General features: G+C 41.8%; 1 protein-coding gene across 3 annotated transcripts; it reads right to left on the bottom strand.

Moving 5' to 3' along the window:
* Nucleotides 1-6019: 6019 nt before the first annotated feature.
* AKIRIN1 (akirin 1) lies at nt 6020-17748 on the bottom strand. 3 transcript variants are annotated; one of them, XR_002136951.3, is made up of 6 exons: nt 17392-17745; nt 13208-13348; nt 11057-11191; nt 9655-9726; nt 8119-8993; nt 6020-7275 (listed from the first exon to the last, which is right to left on the bottom strand). XR_002136951.3 is itself a non-coding variant. In XM_019726586.3 (5 exons), the coding sequence occupies exons 1-5, from the start codon at nt 17606-17608 to the stop codon at nt 8983-8985; spliced, it is 576 nt and encodes a 191-aa protein (XP_019582145.1). In that variant the 5' UTR covers nt 17609-17745; the 3' UTR covers nt 7479-8982. The 3 variants fall into 3 exon arrangements, 2 of the variants coding, with proteins under 2 accessions (XP_019582145.1, XP_074190526.1); XM_019726586.3 differs by lacking the exon at nt 6020-7275 and having other exon boundaries at nt 7479-8993; XM_074334425.2 differs by lacking the exons at nt 6020-7275; nt 8119-8993 and having other exon boundaries at nt 9074-9726; nt 17392-17748.
* Nucleotides 17749-18493: the final 745 nt, after the last annotated feature.

Raw genomic sequence — 18493 nt, 5'->3', positions numbered from 1 at the left:
GTACTTGGCATCAGTTTGACGGACGGAAGGAGTGGTGGGGAATGTGATAAACTGGGCATATGTCCTCAAAGGCAGCAGCAGCTACTCAGCTCCATACTATTACTGTTGACAGAATCAGGGCCCCAAAGTGTCAAATCTTCAGACTTTTCAAAAGAAGCCAGAAATCTTTTGTTATTGTTTAAATGTGAGACCTCCCACTTTTAAAATGTGAGGCAACTAATTTTTTGAAAAGTGCTGGCCAAACAAAACCCACATTGGAAACGGCCTTTGAGCTGCCCAATTTCAACCCTTGGATGGAAGGAAAATTGGAGGTAGGGGAAGCAATTTACTTTGAACTCTGATGGCTTTTTACATCCAGCCTTGCTCCCTTCTTACCCACTCTATTGCTGCGGGTTGCTTTTCTAAAACTCAAATCTGATCATTCCCAAAACACTCAGCTTTTATCACACTCCATGACCCTTGGCGATGAAGACACACAATGCTGTGGGAAGTGATAACACACAAAGATAAACAAAACAAGGGAAAACACAAAGAAAGGGGTCATTTATACTGCTCAGGTTGTGTGTAAGGTGTCAGTGTATTCAAGAAAAGGTCCACGTTCTTGGGTTTGGAATTCAAGACCCTTCATAATCTGATTTCTGCCCATTTCTGAATCCTTAGATCCCATTGCTTACCAGCCCCTACTTAACCTCCGTGTGTTCTCAGCCATCCAGAATTGCTCGCATGCTTCCAAACTCTGTAGGTGCCAGTTTTTCTGCCTGGAATGATCCCGCCAGCTCGCTGCCACCTCCCCACAGTCTCCAAGGTGAATGTCTAATCCGTGGACTATTTATCACATTTTCTGGTTAAAGCTTCCCGAATTTCACAGGCATTTACTAGGGCTTTCTTGAAGTCCCGCCCTCCCTGTAAGTTTCTATTATATTAACTGTTGCTACACCGATCATGTGTCGACTCCCATGTCAGCACTGGCGTGACGGATGTGGGGGACAGGTCTTTCTCTACCGCAAATAGTGGGCAACAATTCCCAGAGACCCATGCCAGACTGAGTCTGCGCCGTTGCTATAGTGACTACGGGTGGGGGGGGGGCACACACTAGGATTGGCCCACTGGGATTGTGCTTACTTCTCAACCTTAAGGGCGTGTTGTTCCCTCTGTACCTCCCACCCCCGTTTACCTTTTTGTTACTTTGCAGATCCTTTGATTTGTGGAAGTATGATTTTACAACAAAATTAAAGGACTTTATGCGCTAAGAGGCAAGGCTGAGCTGTCACTTCTTCCATTCTGTATTCGAGAAAACCGACGCTCCGGAGACCTGGTGGAACCTGACTAGGTGAGCTGTTCTTTCCAAATAGCCATCTTTCCATCTTCAAAGCACAAGAGGATGGCTGGATCACCTAACTGAAGGCCCCCATTCCCATCCCTCTGAAAACTAGCCTCAAGGGCTGCATGAGCACAAGTTGTGGACAGTCACAGGCTGTCTGAAGTCCCCCTAGGTCTCCATTCATGGGACTTTTGTCCTTGACCTATAGGATTTCCTTGTTTGCATACCTCTTACTACAATTTAGCACACTGGGAACTTTAGGCCTGTATCTGATACCACTGCCACAGAGATTTTAATAAACTGGGTAGCCTGTGGATCCTAGCACATTTGGGGAAGACAGTAAGTTTGGACACTTCCCCCAACCCTCACCCCCAAGCCTGGAGCTGTAAGATAGAGGCAACAAAGCCAATAAGCAAAGTAACCTCAAAAAGTAATGCGTCCCAAGGCCTAGAATGTAATGGAAACCAGAGTGATCATTTAAACTAAAAAAAGAATATGGGGGCAGATGGGTGGCTCAGTTGGGTAGAGCCCGAGCTCTGGGCAACAGGGCTGCCTGTTCGATTCCCACATGGGCAAGCGAGCTGTGCCCTCTGAAACTTCTAGAATAAAGTCAATTAGCTGCCCTTGAGCTCCTGGATGGCTCAGTTGGTTGGAGCACGGGCTCTCAACCACAGGGTTGCCGTATCGACTCCCACAAGGGATGGTGGGCTGCATCCCCTGCAACTAACAACGGCAACTGGACCTGAGTTGCGCCCTCCACAACTAAGATTGAAAGGACGACAACTTGACGATTGAAAGGACAACTTGACTTGGATGGAGCTGATGAGTCCTGGGAAAAACACACTACTGTTCCCCCACCCCACTCACACACAAAAGTCCTGGAAATACACACTGTTCCCCAATAAAGTCCTGTTCCCCTTCCCAATAAAATCTTAAAAAAAAAAAAAAAAAAAAGTTGCTGAAAAAAAAGTGCCATTTGGAGGTGGAGAAATGTCAAGTTGAAGATGCAACAGAACCAGGAACCACTGAAGCAAACTGAAGTGGGGAGGAAGGCTGTGCCAGGCTCATAGTAGCAGTTAACCCCCCTCATTCTGATACGTGGAGGTGCCTCTTGACTTTAATTAGGTGTCCCAAGTGGTATGGTTACATGAAGAGAACATGCTGTTAAGGTGAGTGGGACAGTCTACTGCAGCTGATACATTTCTCATATATTAACACATTGGAGTCTGGTTTTATAGGCCAATAGCTTTATTAGTGAGTCAGTCTTCCTGAGTACAGATCAGGGTAATTAAACTACCTGGAGGGAACCTGCCAGGGCAGCTGAGTAGCCTTCCCCAGGAAACACCCTGCTCGCTCATTCTCCAGATGCACAGAACACTTATCAAAGCAAGTTTTATCACATTTCTGCCCATAGACTGTGAGCTTCTCTAGGGTAAGGACTGCATCTCTCTTACCCTGGCTAGACAACTTGCAGAGGCCTTAAAATTACTTGATCTGAGAGTTAAGGGAAAGAGTTTCAAGTAGTGCACTGATGACTGGAAAAGTAGTAGCCACATAATTCATTTAGTCACTCATCATTTAGGAACCAACAGAGAGACAGATAGTAGCTCAAGTATTGTGTATAGTATCATCTTCTACTATACTAAGTGCTCAGTATAGTGGAATAATCATATAGACATATAAATGCTTTACACAGCTTTTTAAGAAAGGCATAAAATGAGGTACTGTGTAACACTGCACCTCCTCAGAAACCTTTCTTACAATTCAATTTAGGCATCTAGTTACTCCCTATCATTACCATTTTTTTGCAATACTTTTTAAAATCTTGGATTAACCTATTTACTAGTTTGCCTGTCTTACCTCACAAGATTGTAAGCACCACAAGAGCAGGGACCTTGTCTGTCCAGCTCAGTGGTATGGTCCTAGAGCCCAGAACAGTATGTGGCAAATAGTATGTCTCAATAAACATTTATCAAATGAATACGTAACTCTGCCTTGAAGGGACAAAGGATTTAATTCCAGGCAGAGGAACAATAGGAGCACCATGAAAAGTGATGGGTTGAATTGGCAAAGACAAACCAAATCAAAAGAAAATGAATCTTTGAAAGTGTGCCTATGGGAAGAGGGAAGCTGAGACTAGAAAGATTCAATGGCCACGTTCTTCTTAGCCAGGGCCATGTTTAATCATCCTTTCCAATCAATGTACAGGCTGGACAAAACAGCTCTTTACTGGTCAACTTGTCTCCAGTTTGGTACTTGCCCTTTTGTCCTGTACTTACCCCTGCATTAGTTTACCCAAAACTGTCCAGATTTCCACAAAGGGCCAAATTCCTAGCAGTCAATGCCCTTCATTATCTAGCCCCTACTAACTAGTTTCAAGTTCTGTTTCCAGGATAGATACATGAGTTTTCTACTCTGGCTAAACAAGAATGTCAGCCCTGCACACCATGATTTGCCACTACCCAGACTTTGTTCATGTGAAGCCCCAGTTCCTACCTTGGCCAGAGCCCTATCCATCCTTTGAAACTTCACTTCAACTCTACCTCCCTGAATGAAGCCTTCCCTGATCACTAACTATGGCTCGTTAGAACCACCTCTTTCCCTTGGTCCATGACCAGTACCATTCACACACTTAGAGACTTTTACCTTGCCTGCTTATATATTCCTTGTTAGACTGAGGCCCCTTTTCTCAGGGGTCAAAATCCAACTGACCAAGTATTTAATTCCAAGTCAGGTACTGGGAACATGACACAGAACAGACTAGGGGTACTTATAGAACTTGTCAGGCTTTTAAAACTCAAGTATCTGTCCTCCACAAATCAAAACAGTAATGCTTGAATGACTGAAAAACACTCAAAGCCAGTATGAACATATTTTTCCCAACTGAGCTCCCATTAAAACGAAGGACTAGGGGGCCAGCCCGGTGGCTCAGGCGGTTAGAGCTCCATGCTCCTAACTCCGAAGGCTGCTGGTTCAATTCCCACATGGGCCAGGGGGCTCTCAACCACAAGGTTGCCAGTTCAACTCCTCAAGTCCCGCAAGGGATGGTGGGCAGCGCCCCCTGCAACTAAGATTGAACACGGCACCTTGAGCTGAGCTGCCTCCCGGATGGCTCAGTTGGTTGGAGCGCTGGCTCTCAACCACAAGGTTTGCCCATTCGATTCCTCGAGTCCCGCAAGAGATAGTGGGCAGCACCCCCTGCAACTAAGATTGAACACGGCACCTTGAGCTGAGCTGCCTCCCAGATGGCTCAGTTGGTTGGAGCACGTCCTCTCAACCACAAGGTTGCTGGTTCAACTCCCGCAAGGGATGGTGGGCTGTGCCCCTGCAACTAGCAATGTCAACTGGACCTGGAGCTGAGCTGCACCCTCCACAACTAAGATTGAAAGGACAACAACTTGACTTGGAAAAAAGTCCTGAAAGTACACACTGTTCCTCAATAAAGTCCTGTTAAAAACAAACAAACAAAAAACCCACGAAGGACTACTGAGTATCAAGCCAGGTTAACAGCCTTCACTGACCAAAGCTCCAATGAGCAAAAAGTACATAGGAACTTTCACTTCTAGAAATTGAGCATCAGCAAATTTGGATCAATGTACTGCTAAATGCTAAGGCTAACTAAAAAGCAGTGGAAATATAAAAGCACAAAAAGTCTCACTAGGTAATGAGGAATTACTGAGCCAAAATCTAGGTGAGAACCCAGACAGACACCTTAAAGTCAGGATTCCTAAGTATTACACTTTCAAGATATGGGTGAAACAAAAGTAAACCCAATCCTCATGTGGATTTGATACCTGGTTGTGTGTCATCTGGATGGTCCAGGGAACCTCCAGCCTTCAATCTGAATTAAGGAGATTTGGTAATAGTCCCAGGCCCAGGTAATAAGAAATCCTTCCTAGAAGTAGAAGCCTCATCCTAGTCCTGTTTATTTCTACAAATACTTTTTCAAATATACTATCCAGCTCCCAGATAACCTCGCATAGAGACAAGACACTATAAACAACAATCAGTAAAAACAAGAGATCCATTAAGACTTCAGGTCTTGAAATTCTAGACAAAGTTATCACATCCTCCCTCCAATGAAGTGCTACTTGATTTATTTTAAAGTATGGTCTGGGGTGGGTAACTGGAGATCTTTCCCTAGGTAAACCTGCTCCTTTCTTCCTGAAGGTGTCAACCTTATCCAAGGTCCAGTTCAACTGTAGCTATAGATGACTGTAGCACTCTCTGAAGCTGTTTTAAAGGCAAGAGTCGCCTCTAAAAAGTTCATTATCTTTTTCTGTAAGACCTCACTTTGGCTGTTTTCATTTGTAAGCAGAGGATTTTTTTTCATTATACCACAACCTGAGGCGTAACTCTCCCAGAAATGTTAAATTAGGGTATGTGTCTACCAATTCATGATGCCCCTAGCTGGCCTTGTTTGTGAGCTTTCCCAAATGCTTATCAATGCTACAATGCAGAGCCCACAAACTTTTCTATAAATGGCCAGAGTCAGTATTTTCAACTCTGTGACCCATATTGTCTGTCTCTGGAGTTGCAGTGTGAAAGCAGCCACATGCAAACTAATAGGTGTGGCTGTGTTCAAATAAAACTTTATTTACGAAAAGTTTTTTGTAAGTAACTTTTTTTGTAAAAAAGTTTGCTGACCCCTGATATAGTGAATAACAAAATACAGATCCACTGAAAGGCACCACTGAATTAACGTGTCATTCATCTTTTATTGTTTCCTTAGTCAAACACTTAAAAGTACAAATTCTAATAAGAGAACGTGAAATTCTGACATTAACAAGGGGCTCCTTCATACTGTCAAGTTGAGAATCACTGCTGCAGATAGGAAGATTTTGGTCTTTAGAGCTGATGAAGACCACTGTAAAGAAACTTGCTGTAACATTTTCAGGTGCGTATTCTATGTCCCAAGCGGTGCTAAATATTTTCTTTACATGGACTATTTAAACTTGCATTTGAAAACAAAACCAATTACCCTCGTTTTACAAATAAGAAAATTATGGCTCAGAAAGTTCAGTTACTTGGCAAGGCTCACATAGCAAACTAGTGGCAGAGCAGACTAAATCTAGGGCTACAAACATCCAAAAGCCATTCCTTTAACTATGATACTAGCCAACCAATACTCCCTAATGAGCAGAAAAGATTCACCATGTGTGGAAGCTGGCCCAAGTGCTTATATCCCTGATGTTCTTCTCCTTGGAGAGCTCTTAACACTCACCGCTGTCTGTACTCCTCTGACCTAAGCAAGGACACTTACTTCTTTCATTTCCCTTAAGCTTAAGACTTTACCAATAAAACGGATAAATAAAATTAAGATGAGAGAAAATAACTAGCTCACTAAATATGGCTGTTCTGAGACCACAGGTCCTGGCCCATCCGTTATTGGTCTCTGTAGGTTGACTTCTTCCCTGGGCCTTAACCTATCTCCATGGGACAAAGACACTTCCCCATCTGGGAATGTCCCTAAATTCAAGCCCTAGAAATCAAGATCTAGGGAAAAACTCCTTTTGCCAGTCTAAGGAAGGCCTACCTTACAGGTCCCCGTTACCTATCCTAGGAACCATCTTTTCTGGATAAAACACTAAACAAACATGCCTAGCCCATTTGGAAGAGATCCCAACACCCAGCCATGGTGGTGTGGTCTTACCCTGTGGTCCCAAAGGGCAACCATATCATGATACGACAGCCTGTCATTGTTCTTACATAAACTTACTCTACTTCCCAGTCAGAAGCCACTGAGCAGATGGGGCTAACACTTGCAATAGTGAGTGAGCACGTCACACTGATCCTGTAACAAGAAGACTTCAGTGAGGCAGTATTCCCTATTCCTGGTCCATCCTTCAGGACTTTTGATGGCCCCTTCAAAAGTTTTGGTGTGACTATCCCACTGTAAGGCCACTCCCATCACTGCCACTGCTATGCTCCTCTTCCAGGAACAAGTGACTACCCTGGAAAAAGAAGAGATGAAACAAATTGCCCTTCAAATAGGAGGTAAAATAATTCTTTAATTATCAAAAGATGACTGCTGGGCTTAAAAAAAAGTCTGTAACTCTCAAATGTAATGTTGAACTGGGAAAATGGTTACAGCAGCCTCACATAAATTATTTTAATTAATAAATATTATCACAGTATTAAGAAGGCAAGGTAAACAAATAGCTTAAGTATTTTATTTGTTTGCAACTAAGCTTGTTAACACTATATAATGAAAATGTACAAAGAATAACATTGCAGTTTTTGGTTAGATTTAAGTCAAAGACATTCATTAATAAGGAATCTTCCAATGTGAATATTCCAGAAATTTCTCTAAGCCATCTGATCAGAACTGTCTCTGAATATTACCTTACTTTGGAAGGTATTGGCATACATTTGAATTAACCTTAGAATTTTTCAAAATAAGCCCTAATTTAAAAAAAAACACTATTCTATATTTAAACTAAAACAATTTTATTAGAATTTTCCTTTCCAGAAACAATAATAAATGAAACAAGGCATTTTGTAAAATGTGGTCCTGAACAAGTCACAGTAAAAAATAAATGTATACTTAACTTCCACCTCCTCAAAACAGAGGCTACTTTCTGTTCCTCAGCCTTGGCAACAAGGTGAAGAGCAGTCTGTAAGCAATTTCGGGCAGGGGTTGCCAAAACAAAGATCAAGCAGTTGAACATGGGCACCTCTCAAAATAATTTGGGGGAAGCTGACCAAAGGATCCAATCTACGTGTAACCGACAGAAAGGTGAAGCGGCTCTTCCCACGTAGCAGCGCCGTGGGGTCTGGCCCAGCCCTGTGCTCACCTGTGTGATGCTCCCCAAGCGAGCCCTGATGCTCCTGCTCCAGGGGAGACTTTTTCTTTTCAGACGTTCAGTGTCCAGGGAGCTCTTTGTGTGAATGAGGTGAGCACAGACTCCATGTGGGTATTTTAAGGCTTGGAGTCAAAGTATTTTTCTAACACGGCTAGGCAGAGTCCTTGTATCAAATGGCGCGTCTCTGGTTTGTTCTAATTCCTCACCGTGCATTTGTAGACCTAGAACCACAGACCTTTGCTATATCATTATAATCACATCTAATGTCCATCCTAACTTATGATTCATATTCTGTGCCTGGATACAGTCCCTGTATTTAACAGTAATACCTACACATAAAACAACCCATGGTTACAACTTATATGGTCACAAAACATTAATGATCTTCTGTAGACCAAGCAAATGTTTTTAACCATAATTGTCGTGCATCAAATTCACAGCCAGGATCCCCAAGATCAAAAAAATTTGCACAATACAAATAATAACTTAAAATACACATACACACATATACACACACTCTCACACACACTTCTTACAGAACTGTGCTTGGGGAAACTCCGTATGTTGCATGCCACTGGGGGCATATTTTGCTAAACTGCTGCTCCAGATATTATGTTTGGAAAATCTATCACAGTAGGGCAAAACCGTTTATTGGATGAGCAGAAAAGAAAGATATGCTTGTGGCAACCAGAAAGTTTTACGGTCTTTCAAGTTGTATAAAATGGACCTGCAGAAACGTTTAAGTGTTCTCAGGATGCAAAGTTGGAGCTGAAATGTGATATCAAACCAGTTGCAAAAAGTGTACAGCAGCCATCTCTTGAGGTCAAACCTGGTACCCAGATATGCAAGAAAGCTTCAGGACACATCTATAAATTAGGAATAAAAAAACAAAAGAGTGTAAGAATATTAAAGTATATAGTATTATACTTTTTAAATATTAACTAATAGTAAATATGATAAACTGCATGGAGAATATGAGTCACCATTTAAAAGGTGCTAAATTCTCAAGAATTTAAGAAATCTGACTACGGTTCAGTTCAGATATATAGCTATTTATAATTTATGTTTTGAGCAACTGATAGTTGCAAGATATTTAGAATTAAGAAATTCTGAACACATACTTGGCCAGTTAGCCTAAGGAATCAACTTTCATAAAGTAACAATTGAAACTACCTTTCTGGGGAAAAGACAGGTAATAAACAAATTGGCACTCGAGTCAGTCTACCTAGATTTCAACCCAGGCTGAACCACTGGCTTGGACAAATTATTAAATTCTTTAAGTGCTATCTTTTCACAGGTTCAGTGTCCAGAGAGCTCTCTGTGTGGATGAGGTGAGCAAGTGGATGAAATAAACTTCGTGAGGATTTAAAGGGCTTAGCACAGTGCTGGGCACGTTAAGTATTCTTTAAATGCTAGCTATTATTTTACTTCACAGGGACTTTTTTGCTCCCAGCAGGCAAGGTACTCAGTTTCAAAATTTTGCTCTTGGAAGTTGGGAAATTCAAAGAAAAACTTCGCAATACTTACAGCTTGTGGGCCTTGTCCCATATCGTCGCATAATCTGATCATGTGTGAATTTCACAAAAGATTCATATTGTTCTGTTGAGGGGAAAGACAGTATATACTATCCCCAGAAACTCTCCCCCAGTTTTCCAAGAATCAAATGTCAGGACCACATTTGGCTTCCCAGTTTAAATCATCCATTCTCAGGCCCTCCTTTTAATAGTCACTCTGTTTTTGTTACTTCCTCTTAAGATCCTAGAGCAAAATCTCTGGCTCCTAGATTTGGTCACTGATCATCTATAACATAACATTTTCTTAATAATCTCTCCCCTGCTGTAACTCTATCCCCTACTAATGGCTTCCCAAGACAGACAGGTATGCTCACTACCATAAGCCAGCAAATTTTAGGCGACCTCCTATAGGACATGAAGCTTGAAGCTCTTTTCTGTACTCTATCCTTGCTATAAATTTCAACATACATACTGAGTAAAAGAGGGGGATGACTAGAAAGCTAAGAAAAATTCCCTACTACCTAACTATAGAGTTCCACAGAAGCACCTTCTAAAGACAAACTCAGTAGAAATATAAGTTGTCTGACATCTGTGAACACAGAAGTGACAGAGCCAGCTGGTGTGAACAATTTTGGGACGGGGGTAGGGGAGGGGAATGATATAGTCGCGTTTCTTCTTATAATACACATTATTACTATACTAAAGGATCAAAGAAGTTCTACTATAAAGAAATCCATTTAACTTTGTTGTTAAACAAACAGTTCTCAACTTAAAGCAGACCTATTATAATTTCTGAGGAACCATGTGGTGTGAGTCACCAGATTAGGAAACAACACTGTTACAGGAAGAAGTTGTTGCCTAAAACCCCTCTGATCACAGTATCACTATCTTTCACTAAACAGGTACTATCTAGTCCTGATTCAGATCCCTTTCCACAAAAGGCACGAACTTGTTGCCATCATTAATCACTCTGTCCTCTCCTGAGCTCTGCTTTCCAAACTTTAATGTACCTCCAAATCACAGGATGCCTGACTTCCCACACCCACAGTGAAGTCTGATTATGTTGACTATATGACTATACAACACTCTTCCCAACCACCTGTTGATGTTAGCATTATCCCAACCACTTGTTTACAGGCCACCTAGACCAACTAACCTACTTAATGCCTTCATTCACACGGAAAATTCTCAAAAGAAAAGCTTGCTTTATCGTGTTTCAGAAATGTAAACGAAAAGTCCTTCCATGTAAAATATATATGAAATGTTCAGAATCACCAAAGGGAGTAACTTAATACTCATAACTCACTGAACCTTCTTGGATGATGTCCTACTCCTAAGTTACCATTTACTTAACTGGGGTTAATCTTTATTGAACCATATTAACTAATAATGGCATAGTGACTGCCTCAGCCTACCTGCTAGTTTGGTATTGAGGATTTGCTCATACTCCTCCCGAATTTTATCTTCATAGTCTTTTAAGAGACGCTCACATATTATTCCAACTTGTCGGAGAGTAAAGGTGGGCTGGTCCTTCTTCATCCAGGAGGAACCTGGCCAAAAGACAAATCGAGTATACCTAATAAATTCTAGTACTAAGGTTCAGAATTAATAACTTTATGCAAACAGTCCTACGATATAAAAATAGTTTAGAAAAATGTTTTTCACTACTTCACCTGGAGTATTTAAAAATAATTCTGAGTTTTTGATATTTGTTTTACAAAGCAAGGACAAAGGTAAATTGCGAAATAGGAGGAACATGTATCCAGATATGCTAGCTGATCTGCATACAGAAAAACAGTTCTGATGCCATAACAATCCGAGCTCATACTCAATGCTCCTTTGGCAAAGGTCAAGAACAAGTAGTTTCAAGCTGATATAAAGCCTCTAGTCTGGATTAGGGAAAGTAGAGTCACAGCATGAATCCACCAGATCCTTGGAGACCACAGAGACCTATTTTTAACCAAGATGGTGTGTCATAATTATCTGAGGAAGTAACAACAACAAAAAGATACACATTCTGATTTAATTCTGTGGTAGGGCTTGGGTGTCTTTTAAGTTTCAGAGGTGATTCTGATAAGGTTAGAAGTTTAACAGTTAGGAGACCAAGTGATTTGCCCAATATAAAAAACTGTTAGCAAGGTCATGGAAGTATGAAAGAAGGAGACAATTGAGCACGACATCTCTCCTTTGATCCCTTTTGAATATATGCCAAGAGGAAAACGTTCGTAAGATAGTAGCTAGGAACCAAAATATCCACTGGAATGCCAGAAAACATGGAAATCGACTTCCTGATTATGATAAAAGCAGTAGTTCCATTGGTAGCTCAGTTCTGAGTTGCTCTTCAAAGCTTAGCCTGGTATCTTTTTTTTTTTTTTTTGGCTCTCTTAGTCTATAAACCATTTAATACCCTGAAACAAATCATTTTTTGCTTAAACCACATTTTTTTCTCTACAATGAAACCTGACCAAAACATCTGGCCAGTTAAATTTTTAATTGTTTCTCTACCCATAACATATTATATTACTTCAAAATTATTACTAAAATCTCGAGAGAAAATTGAGAGACTCACTAGCTACAACCACTGAAAGCTCTATCACTCATGTATGTGCAAGAACAATTAGAAAGGGTGCTGGTTCAGAGCCAAAACCTTTGTGTTCTAAGAAAACAATTAAAAAAAAATTATTTGGTGCAATTCACATAAAAGGAGCCATTTTAAAGTGAATAATTCAGTAGCATTTAGTATAGTCACAATGTTGTACAACCACCATCTCTATCTAGTTTCAAAAAATTTCTACTACTCCAAAGTAACACCCCTTACCCTTTAAGACTTTTCTCCCCATTGCCCCCTCCCTCGAGCTCTGAGCCAACACCAATTTGTGTTCTATAGAGATAATTTTTAATCAAGGTCATTTTTCATACTTAGAAGTAGAATACTTTGTGAGGAAATAAACTCCTCTACTGTTAAAGGAGACAGATCACCACCTCCGGAAATTTTCGAGCAATGGCCTGTTGACTATTTGCAGGGACATGGCAGGCAAGACTGGTTGGTGGCTGAACTATGTGACCATGAAGATTCACTCCAACCCTGAGATTCTATTTTTGAGCACATTCTCTCTAACCACCTGTCAATGTTATAGAGCAAGGCTGTCACACGACTTTCTGCCATGACAGAAATGTCCTATAGTTGTGCCAATACCACAACTACATGTAGCTAGTAAGCATTTGAAATGTGGCTACTGCATCTGAGAAACTAAATGGTAAAATGTTATTAAATGTTAATGAATTTAAAATTAAATAGCCACATGTGGCTAGTGGCTATGGTATGAGACTGCAGTTATAGAGGGTGCTGTTGCATTGGGTGGATAGAAGCCCAGTCAAATCAATTTAAGATCTTTTTCAACTTCATGACTCCATGGTTTTAAAAAAGTATTTATAAGTAGTAATATAACGCATATACTTTACCAACTTTATTACTTTAGACAAAATCAATTCCAGATTAGGAAACCATCATTTTACGTACCATTTACAAACTCTTAAATGGATTGTGCAAACTAAAGCATGCTTACCTGGAGAACTAGGTGCTGTGAGTGCTGAGGAGTGAGACTGACTTTCCGAAGGACAGGCTTCATTCTGATTAAGAACAACTTCTAAATGTCTCCACCTCTGATAACGACTATATTCTTGTTTTATGTTCTGAAAAATTTGCTCTAAATAAAACAGAAACACATTTGAGCTTTCACTTTATTGTGTCAATTCTTCAAACTTCTTGTCCCTCCTCTCATATTATAATTAACGAGAAGTGTTTATATCAAATAAAGCACCCCTCCTATAACCCCAAAGTGTGCCTTCCTATTGTTGCTATTTCAACAATACACAGAATAGCAGCTATTTTGGCATAAGTCACCCAGACAGTTCCCTTTCCTTGATTTCTTTAACAATGAAGACCAGATCTGCTGTTTGCTGTAGGATTAACTAGTACAACTTACAGAGGAAAAAGAAGTCCTTCCTTTATAGGGAGCTATTTTTTATCTCCTTTAAGTTGCACAATTTTACAAACTAATGTATCAGGAGTAAGTCTCTTACCACCCAAGGCCTTCTAACAGTGAAGCTCTTGTCCTGTTTGGGACTCAAAATCTTTAGGGAAGAGAAAAGCAGAAACTATTCTGTTCATAGCCAGGGGGAGATTCAAGATTTATTGCTTGGAATTGATCAGATTTAGGAAAGAATTTTCTGATCGTATGAGGCAATATTTGATAGAATTCAGATTACTATTTTAAGTCAAGGTAATCACAAACCGAATTTAACACTATTAAGAGGAGTCTAGGACACACAAATCACTAACCACTTTGAAGTGCACTCCAGAGACATCATAGAATCTGGAAGGATGTGGTTTTCAAGTTTTGTATTTCTGTGGTAGTATATGTATTCACTTTCCAGATAATAAAGCCTCCTTATCAAAAACAAAAACCAAAAAATTTTATCACCCCCCCACCCACATTATTCTAATATACGCTTTGCTATAGCTATTTTTAATGAGGGGGAAGTGTTAACAATGCCATTTTGCTTCTTCCCAGCTGTGTGACTATGACCTTGAGAAGTCATTCAGGATCTTTAGCATAGTTCTTCAGCATAAATGTTAAATGCCTGCCCAATAAAGTTATGAGAATCAAAGTAAAAAATATTAATAATGCCGTAACAAGTGACGGTACAGCTCAGAAACTGACATGAACTCAAAGTAGCTCCACACATAGCTAAATTCTGAAACACTCAACCAAAACACTTGGAACTACATGTTGTAGTTTAGCAAAGCTTTCCTCTAAGAAGGCTATGAAATTCATATTTCAGATCGCAGAATGTATGAAGTCTTTGCTTCATCTTTAACATGCATTATTCTCCAATCACATACTTGCCAGATTAAATGCAAGGTTGTAAGGAACGGCAAAGACTTGAAACAAGAAAGGACAAGTATGAGGACAATGCTCATGAGAACAGAAGGTCTTTGATAAACCTCTAACCGCCTCCTGTACGGCAAAGCGATCAAATGGAAAGATACAACTTTGAGGCTGGTAGAAGGACTAGAAAGTCTCAGAATCTAAACGTGGTATGCACCAGAGGAAAATAAGGAAGTAGATGTGATTTTCTTCCCAAGAAGGCCACATAAAACAGAACAGGAAAAGGAATTTTTTAAAAAGCAAATTTCTTTTTAACAGTGAATAATAATTTTAATCTTTCCTTCCATTATTATTTGAGGTTTTACTTTCAGGTTATATCTGACTAAGCCATTTTTCCAGTTCCATCAACCACTACACCCCAGTTGCATTAAAATATTCTTCATTTGCAGGTTTTCTGGCCTTTGCTCAAGCAGTTTTGCTTTACTTGCAATGGGGCTGTATCTCTCCCTCCAACATTATTTAAGACCGATCTAAAATGCTACCTCGATCTAGAAGTTACTCCCCAACCCTCAAGTCATGATCAATTAATTGCTTTGCATCCAGACTCCATGTTTACACACATCTCCCTGAGGTCAGCAACCACCTTCCACACCTGGTGTATCCACCTCACTCATTTAAGTAATAAAAGGCTTAATTCTATAGGCCCTTTCCACAAAAAGTGCTATGACACATATCTTTTTTTTAAGTGAAGTTTGTAAAACATAGTTTCTTGACCATTTGCAAGAGAACTTTACAACCCTTGAGGTAACAACTAGGGTGTTACAAAGTGAATTCACTGATTTTTAAATTCACTTTTCTATTAGTTGGCTTTATTCTTTCTATTTGTATAGCAACTAATATTTCCTTCCCCATTCTTCCTTTTTAATCCAGAAGGCATCTTTCACTTAAGTCAGAGCAAATAATGAATTATTCATACTTTCTTTCATGACAGAACCATATTCCAATAAGCATTAAGAAACATAACTGATCAATGTTTACAAATGAATATTTTAAAAATATTTTAACATAAAATGACCATGAAGCCAATTTGCATAATTTATGCAAAAAATAAAATTTAAGATAAAAAATATTATGACCCCATCATAGCATTCTGCCATATTAAGGTTTCCAAATACATTCAACAATCATTTATCAATCATTTGCTGTAATGTGAATTATAATAGAATTAGTCTAGAGGGTAGTATTGGAAGAAATAAAAACATCTTCATAATATTCATCAAGGTAGACAGGGTAAGTATTAATTCTATTTTGCAGAAAAGGAGACCCAGAAAGATTATGTGACTACCCTTGTATATCTGTAGGAGCAGTGAAAGAGTAAAAAAACATCACTTTAAGTGGGCATCCACACCCTTTGCTTTTGAAGGGCTCTTTACAAAGAACTTTTGCAAACATTCTTATTCAGTACATAAGGCTTTTTGCAACATTAAGTGGTCAGGGAATTTAAAGTCAAAAAGAGTTCGACTTATGGGGCAGGGTTAGTCAGATAATAGATGGGAGACCTAAGGAAATGACTATTTGAATTAGCAAACAGAAGGGGTAAAAACATGACAGTAGAAGGTAAGGATACACGCAGTCAAGAAGGTCTGGGGGAAATGAGCAAAGGCATAGTTTGGAAAAGAAATGTATAAAGGCTGGATAGGTAAGATATGATTATAGTTGATATATCCTTTCACTGCCAGCATAAAGAAGAGGTGAACATGAGTAAGGATATAGTAGTGTCTGGGAGAGCCTGGCTGGCAACTGCAAGAATCTTGGTTACAGAGGATGAAGGCCTGAAAACTGCATTGTGGATTTGCAAAGGAGGAAATAAAGCCTAAAAACAGGGGTGACTAAAAAGGGGTGAGGAAACAATGATTTTAAGGCAATCCCAATGTTTTGCTTACGTTTGAAAAATAGAAAAAACACACACAAAGAAATGACTTGCCAAAGTCCAGTTTTGAGACTCCCCCCATTTCCGGGAGCCCTTAAAACTGCTAAATATTAATTCTGATGCACTTTCCCCTCAACAACTCCACAATGGTTAGGGGGTTTTTTTTGTTTTTGTTTTTTAACTTTATTATCACACCAGCTCTCCCCTTTCCTTGGCCAAAGTGGAATCCCCTATTGAAAGGGAGACTCTCTGCTACGTATGGTTGAATTCCTGCTTCCGGAGCCTCTGTATGTTTAAGGATTCTCAAATTCTAGCTAACGACCTACCGATTTCAAGCCATGTATGGTACAAGACAATAGCCATACAATAAAACATGGCCAGTCCCTTAGAATTAATCGGGTTGAAATTGGATTCCTTGACTTCTGCGGCGGCCTCCGGTCTCTAAAGACTTCTGGAAATCAGGTCTCCCTGCAGCTACAGGACAGTGCTGAACGGCAGGCACACTCAGGCCCCTACCCAGTAACCAGCCCCCCACCCCCACCCTCAAGGCCGGGTTCGTGAGTAGAATCCAATTTTCCATGGCCCACCGGATCTGCAGGGCTGCTCAGTGAAGACAGCGGAGGCAGGAGGCGCTGGGGGGACTGGGAGGGCCCGGAGCCACCAGGGATATCCCCATCTTCCTCATGCTGCCCACCCCTCTAGGCTCTCCAGACCCAGGAACACCGAAAACCGACACTGTGGCCCCACTACCCCTCCCGGATGTCTCCCATCCCCGGAAACGACCAGGCCTAGCGGCACCCTAGTTCCCTTTTCTCCGGGCAAAGAAGGGGTCTAGGGGTGAATTAGCCTAGTGTCCATAACCCTTCCCCCCACCCCCCTCAAAAAATGCCAGGGCCTGGCTTCCTGCCAAGCCCGCAGCGTCGGTTACCCGGGGTTGGAAGGCGTCGCTCGCTGCCGGGAGGGGCGGGCTGCTGCAGAGTCGGCGGTGGGGTCTGCATCTGGAGCGGCGGCGGCTCGGCGTCCGGGGGCCTGAGGCCCGGAGTGGGGCCGGGCAGAGGGGCGCAGCGCCGCCGCTTCGGGGAACCCGGGCTCAGCAGCGCCGCCTCGAACTCCATGGGCCGCTTCAACGTCGCCCCGCACGCCATGCCGCTGTCGGGCCAGGGACCAAGAGCGGTCGCGGTTGTAACACTGGCCCAAGCTCCGGCTCCTCAGCGGAGCTCGCAAGCCAAGCCGGCTCCAATGGCGCCTCCAGCACCCGGCAGCAGCGCTGGCCCCGCCTCCTGTGACGTCACGGACCTGGCCACCGCCCGGCAGAGGGAGAGGAAGCCGGAAGAGGGCCGCGCTGGGAGGTCCATCAGCAACGGTCTGGCCCGCGCCGCCCCCTCTTGAGGAAATGGAAGAGCCTGGGCGGAGACCTTGGTCACTAAGCAACCTCGGGAAGGCCCCCACCCCCGCCTCCGCCCCTCCCAGGGTCCCATCCCCCCAACTCCTTCCAGAGCCGTCGCTGCCGGGTGGCCCTTTAGGTTTTCGCACCTGCGCGACACGGGCGTGGGGGAGGGGAGAGCTCAGAAGGGCCTGTTGCGAGCTGGCGAAGGTGGATATCTTCAGTCCAATAAACCTCCTTTATCAAGTCCTAGTCCCTGTGATGACGGAGAGGGTGATACTAAAATGTCCTCAAGGGCGTTCCCCTGACTCCAGGGAAGTCTTGGACATAACCCGAGATCTGAGGATGAACTTTAGGAAGTCCACCAATCCCATGAAATTGTGTGCAACGTGTGTGTGTGTGTGTGTGTGTGTGTGTGTGTGTGTGTGTATTTTAGGATAGGTGACCCATACCTTCAACAGCTAATCAGAGGGGTGTGTTACTCGAAAAAGTTAAAAACAATCAGAAAACAACCAACTGGTTTAAACGATCCAAGAACAGTGTCAGAGTATTAAAAAGTATTAAGAACTTCAGCTGATAGCTGATTTGCCAGTCTGTGACCTGGCAGCCCAGGTGCTTCCTCAGGTCTATCTGAATTCTTTACAGC

This window comes from Rhinolophus sinicus, chromosome 14 (genome assembly GCF_057876585.1).
Source record: "Rhinolophus sinicus isolate RSI-liver-muscle chromosome 14, RSI-T2T, whole genome shotgun sequence".
NCBI lineage: Eukaryota > Metazoa > Chordata > Mammalia > Chiroptera > Rhinolophidae > Rhinolophus > Rhinolophus sinicus.
Note: the sequence above shows the minus strand (reverse complement) of the source record. Positions and strands in the feature narration are given on the sequence as shown.